The sequence below is a fragment of the Microtus ochrogaster genome, unplaced genomic scaffold (genome assembly GCF_000317375.1).
Source record: "Microtus ochrogaster isolate Prairie Vole_2 unplaced genomic scaffold, MicOch1.0 UNK8, whole genome shotgun sequence".
Lineage (NCBI taxonomy): Eukaryota > Metazoa > Chordata > Mammalia > Rodentia > Cricetidae > Microtus > Microtus ochrogaster.
The window spans coordinates 1,444,759-1,450,905 of NW_004949106.1; the positions used below are offsets into that span (position 1 = coordinate 1,444,759).

General features: G+C 48.4%; 1 protein-coding gene across 1 annotated transcript in view; it reads right to left on the bottom strand.

Moving 5' to 3' along the window:
- Positions 1–6,147, bottom strand: part of LOC101990665 (aldehyde oxidase 4) — a 52,675-nt gene that overhangs the window by 41,680 nt on the left and 4,848 nt on the right. Inside the window, exon 3 of the mRNA XM_013353457.1 lies at positions 1,386–1,516. Within this exon, the coding sequence (XP_013208911.1) occupies positions 1,386–1,516 (131 nt within the window). The remainder of the gene's footprint in view (positions 1–1,385; positions 1,517–6,147) is intronic.

Here is a 6,147-nt window from a genome sequence, read left to right on the forward strand (position 1 = left end):
CCTAAGATCTTCAGGAGGCTGGTTTAGCATGTGAGTGTGTATGTGTGTGTGTGTGGGGGGCGGGGAGAGAGAGAGAGAGAGAGAGAGAGAGAGAGAGAGAGAGAGAGAAAGCATAAGTGTGTGTGTGTCAATATGTGTGTCAGGATGTGTGTTGTTTGTGTGTGCAGAGGTACGTGTGAGTGAGTGGATGCATGTGTGCATATGCTGCATGAGAGTGTGTATGCGGTCATGTTTGTGAGTGTGTGTGTACACGTACGCACACATCTTTCTTTGCCCATCTCCCGTTCTGTTTTCTGACAACGTCCCACCCCTCTCTGCTCTCCTCAAGTCTGTGCTGCCTTTCAGATGGTCTGGCTGAGAACCTGCATCTATCACGAAGACATTCATAAAACTTAATTCTTTTGCTGCTCTTTCTCAGTTTTAAACATGGGCGACAGTCACACTCTTTTGACATTGTTTGGAGAACTAAATTTGATGACATATTTAATATGTAAGCATTTCTTTTTTTGTTTCTTTTTTTTTTGTCATTGTTGTTGTTTTGTTTTTCGAGACAGGGTCTCTCTGTAGCTTTGGAGCCTGTCCTGAAACTAGCTCTTATAGACCAGGCTGGTCTTGAACTCACAGAGATCTGCCTGCCTCTGCCTCCCGGGTGCTGGGATTAAAAGTGTGAGCCACCACCGCCCGGCTAATATATAAGCATTTCGAACAGTGTATGGCATTCAGTAAGCACTCAGTTATTTTGCCAGCATCTTGCTATTACTGTTAGTACACCCCACAAGTTATAACTCTGGAGTTATAGCCTTCTCTGAATGGTAAAGCTCTGTATAGAAACACCTGTCGGACAATCCCCTAGAGACAGCGCATAAGGACCCTGGATGTGTCCTTAACTAATCTGCCACTTCCTGCCCCCTCAGCTTCTCCTCTTCCGAGTTCTATGGTTTGTGAAAGACACCTTCCACCCATCACCCAAGGCGAAACCTTGGCAGTTAGATTGGACGACTCCACTGTCACCTCCATCACAGAGAGCAGATCTGTATTTTCAGGTCAAGATGACCCAGCTAGGTTTGAGTAATCACTCTCTCCTCCTGGGAAAATGACTCTTGTCAGGGTGTGCTAGGGCCTAAATCTCACCAAGACTGCAACTCCACCCTAGCCGTTCCTGCAGGCACTTCTCTGACCTCCTGTTCAGAGAACAGGAACTATTTTACAGCAACAGAGAACAGATCCCGGAGAGCTCAGAACACAGGACAAGTAAGTCCTGCTGGGCAGAACGTGTGTGGAAGAGAGATGGAGGCAGGGTGAGTGTTGGAGACAGGAAGGGAGGGTGCATAGTTACAGGGGAAGTGAGGCCTTCACGGGGAAGTCTCCTTGTCCCTCCCAGATACGCCCAGAGCATAGCCAGGCCCGAGAAAAGGATACTGAATCTTCTTGCTCTTGGGATCATATCTTGACACCATCACCGTGCAGGCGCCACAGCCGCCACCCCCACAGCCATATTTAGTGCCTGTGAGACGGACTGGAAGGAGGAGAGTCAAGGAAAAGGGACCTGAGTAGCTTCGGCTGTTCCGTAGCTCTCCCTTGGATGCCGATAACAAGCGCGGTACACGGGCGCATGCCTTTAATCCCAGCACTTGGGAGGCAGACGCAGGCGGATCTCTGTGAGTTCGAGACCAGACTGGTCTACAGAGCTAGTTCCAGGACAGGCTCCAAAACCACAGAGAAACCCTGCCTCGAAAAACCAAAAAAAACCAAACAAACAAACAAAAAAGAATTTCCAACTCAGTTGGAAAGGTGATGAGCTAGTAGTTGGGGGTCTAGCTCGTTGGTAGAGTGAGTGATTCCTGAAGCCATGGGTTCTATCCTCAGCACCCACAACAACATTAAGCAATAAAAAAAGAACTAGCAGATGCTGGATATTGCAATTTATACTTACTATTACTAGGGCTTGGGAGGGCTGAGGCAGGGGGATTGCTGCGAGTTTGATGACAGCCTGGGTAACAGGGAAACCCAGGGCAGCCTGGAATACACAGAGAGACTCTGTTTCTTAAGAGCAAAACCAAGAAAGAAGATGCCATGCCATTCCCAGTGGGTGTAGGGCAGTGCCTTGCGGTCAGTGCGCATGTATGTCTGCCGTGAACCATGTGTGCATTCTGCCTGAGCAAGACACACAAACCATCTGAGCCTGATGTCATCAGCTCAGTGTTTGCACCCAAATGCAATGTGAAAAAAGCTCATGGCTTCTGCAGAACTCAGAACCGTGGGCCACGGGAGATGAATCCATATAGCGCCCCGTCTTTGGATGCCCCAGAAGGTGGTTTGTGTAAAATTCAGAGACCTCCTCCTGGGAGGCTCAGTTTTCTCTGGTACAGCAGGATTTCCTTTTGCTTTCTTATGGAATTAGAAAACATTAATTTACGGGCTGAGGATACAGAACAGCAGTGGACTGTGTTTTGCTCACGTGTGTGCAGCCCTGGGTTCAAAGCGCAGGTTAGTGAATACAATAATAACCATGACTCTGGAGCCGTCCTAATCTCTACGTCAGATGCTTGCATATTTTCTCAAAGAGAGAACAAAAGATGTATGCAAATCCTGTTTCTTTCTTTTTTTCTTTTCTTTTTAAGGTGCGCCCAGGAACCTAGCAGAATTGGCTTGGGACCTTTTCTGGGTGCAGTTTAAAAGGATCGTGGGTGGAGCCGGTAATTGGCTTGGGCTGTGGTTGAATCATTGTCTTCCCTTGATTGCTGCCCTTAATGAAGAGCTGCTGTCAGGATACTTCCTGTACGCCTGCCTAGCAGAGGAGTTCTTTGCGGCCTCCCCAAGAAGGCTTTGCATACCTGACTCTGCTCTTTAATTCTGAGCGGGTTAAGGCAGCTCAGGACTGAGAGAGAGGGCTGGAGGCAGCGTGGGTCCGACCTTACAGCGTTCCTGTGACTAGGGCACAGAAGGCAGGGAGTGGTTTGTTACTGCTTTGGGAGTCTGGAAAGTTTCAGGTCAAGAAGTCCAAGTGCTCTCTGGCTCAAAGGTGGAATTGAGCCTTCACTAGGTCAGCATGTGACATCATGTGACATCACATGACAACACGTGACAACATGTGACTTCCTCTAAGCCCTTTGCTGTCTGGACATCCACCAGTCGGTTCCAAAACTCTTTCGGCCCCCACAGAAAGCCCTGATTGGTTCCTTCTGCGTTCTATTGGCTCATCTTGGAGCTTCTCATTAGACCACATGGCCAGATAAATACAGGACTCTCAGTTAAATCTGAGCTTCAAATAAACAACCGATAACGGTGTAGGACGGGTGTGTCCTACGCAATCTCAGCTTGAAGTAGCTGTGCTTTGTTTTTATAAGTGCCACATACAGAAACATGACTCGGAGTGAGCAGAAGCCACGCGTTGTAAATTTGTGTTTTGGTCCTTCGCGGGGAAGAGATTTCTCACTGCCTTCAAGATGGACAGACAGCCCTGCAGCATCCTTAGAAGCTGTCTTAGACTAAACGGACAGATAACACGAACAGGGAACATGCTACCAGAGTGAGACCCTGTCCCTTTCTTCAAAGTTCTAATTGCTCATCTCTTCCTTTTCTGTCACGTGTGTCCGTCCTCACGTTCAGCTCTCAGCATAGCCAACAAAAACTGTGTTTATTTTTCTAAAACAAGATATTCCTTCTGGTCCCGTGCCTCTGATCAGAACATCCCTGGCTCCAGCACTTCAGCTTTGGCTGAAAAGTTGTGTGCTCAACCCTAATCTTGTCTCATCCTTTCCATGACAGGCTGGGCATTCTTTCTGGTGCTTCACAACATGGCTCCAATCCCTTCCCCCTTGTGCCTGGTACGGCCGTCTCCTTCGCTATGATGGGCCAACGGCAGTGCCTGCATAGCTTCTGAATACTTAGTGCTCCATAAAATTTGTCCTTTGGATAAACACAAACTGTTGTTTTTATTTGTTTGTTTTTAAGATAGGTCCTTGTGGTCCAGGCTGGCCTCAAATTCACTCTGCAGTTTAGGATAACCCTGAATTCTGATCCTCCTGACTCTATCTGTCCAGGGCTGGGAATACAGTGTCCACCGTCACACTTGGTTCGTGTGACATCAAGAGCTGAAGCCAGAGCTTCATGAATCCTAGGCACGTACTCCACCAACAAAGATATTCCCCAGCCTCTTGGATGAAGAAGAACTATTTTGAAAATCGCAGAGCTGGATGTTGGGGATGAGAAGGACAAGAATGCTTCAGAGATATCCGTGTCCACAGTTTTACACCAGAGCTAAGATCTCACAGAGATAAAGTCCCTCTGACGATCATCACCCTCTGACCCAGCAGATCTGGGCAGGCCAGCGGGGGATGGGTATGGTGACTCAGTGGGGGACAAAGGCCATCACAACTCCTGATTTTGTGCATAGAGGAGGTGGAACAGTAGAAGGGAGGGGACTATGTCCATTGTGTGCCACAGTTTGGGCCTAAGACAGCAGTAAATTGGGGTTTTGTGGGGCCTGACAGTTCTGTAATATGAAAGAAAAGATTAACAAATTATGACCGTAAACATAGAACGAGGACTTAGGGAGGGTCTACAGGAGTCCCGTGAAAGGGCTTTAAATTGGCACTGTTGCTGGCAGAGCCAAGCTTTCGTCAGAAGTACCCACTAGGGGACAGGTAAGAGTAGCACCTCCACCCTTGGCTCGAATCAGAAGTCGGGGCCTGGAACTCTGGAGAGCCCCATTTATCCAGAATGGCAGATTCGGGTTGTCACCCTCGAGCAGTGTGCATAAAGGGGTTTTGGCAATCTGGGGGTCAGGAGTTTCACCTAGTGTTGGCTCTGGCCGTGGTTACCTGGAAATCTGCATCTGAATCAGGTTATTCCTGATACTGCTTTCTTTTGGGAAACCTAGAGAAGGCATGGCAAAGTGTGTGAAGGCCTTAGAGATGGTTTAAAGGGAGGCGGTGACGGGCTTTGCCGACCAGGGGTGAGGTTTTGAAGTGGGGCAGAGGGGAGCTAGTGGGATGGGGAGGAGGATTCCTGCTGTCCATGGTGCTCATGGGGAAGGGACTGCAAAATGATGACCCAGGTAGTCAGGTTGTAAGGCTTGAGTGGACAGATGGAGTCTGGAGAGAGAAGATCAGGCACCAGGGACAGGGTAGTTCTAGAACACCCTTGTCAAGACAGGCCTCAGGGAGCAAGCGAAGGGCGATGGGGAGACAGAAGGAGAAAGGATGGTGTTATTGTATTCACCTCTGACTTCCTAGTGCCTGGCAACAGAGCTTGGCTTACGTGTGCCCACACGGAGGCCACAAGCCAATCTCAGTGGCTTTCCACAGGCCCAGTCAGAATTTGTGTGTGTGTGTGTGTGTGTGTGTGTGTGTGAAAGGAACAGTCTCTCACTGGTCTGAATTTGAACAAGTACACTAACTAAGCCGACTCACCAGTGAGTTCCAGCGATCTACTGTCTCTCCCTCTCCTGTGTACCCATGCCTGGTGTTTAAAATTTAAAATGATTTTTTGTTTGTTTTTTTCAAGACTTTTTTTTTTTCTGTAGCTTTGGAGCCTGTCCTGGAACTAGCTCTTGTAGACCAGGCTGGTCTCAAACTCACAGAGGTCTGCCTGCCTCTGCCTCCCGCGTGCTGGGATTAAAGGCGTGCGCCACCACTGCCCGGCTTAAATGCTTTTATAAATGTTGAACTCACGTCCTTAGGCTTGTAAGACAGATACATTACGGACTGAGCCGTCTCCCTCACCCCAGTGAGTACATGTGTTTAACTTAAAAAATTATTGCGGTCTCTGGGGAAGGATAGGAGACAACCACGTATTTTCATGACCCAGCTCTTCTCAATTGATGATATCCACATGGGAATAGTAGGCTATGCTATGACACTAAGGTCAGAGCTTAGGCTGGAGAGATGGCTCGCTGGGTAAGGAGCCTGCTGCTGAGCCTGAATCTGATATTGATGCCTGAACTCGTGTGACAGAAGAGAGAACTCACATCCTTAGTGTTGTCCCTTGTCCTACACTCGTGTTCTGTGGCTCTCTCTCCAAATGTGAAAAGAGACAAAATTCAGGAACCTAACCGCAGAACTGGAGGACAGAACTTACGCGGAGTCTCCTTGCTATTTATGTGTTTACATGACTGTGTGTGTCCACCTGTTACATATGTGTTTA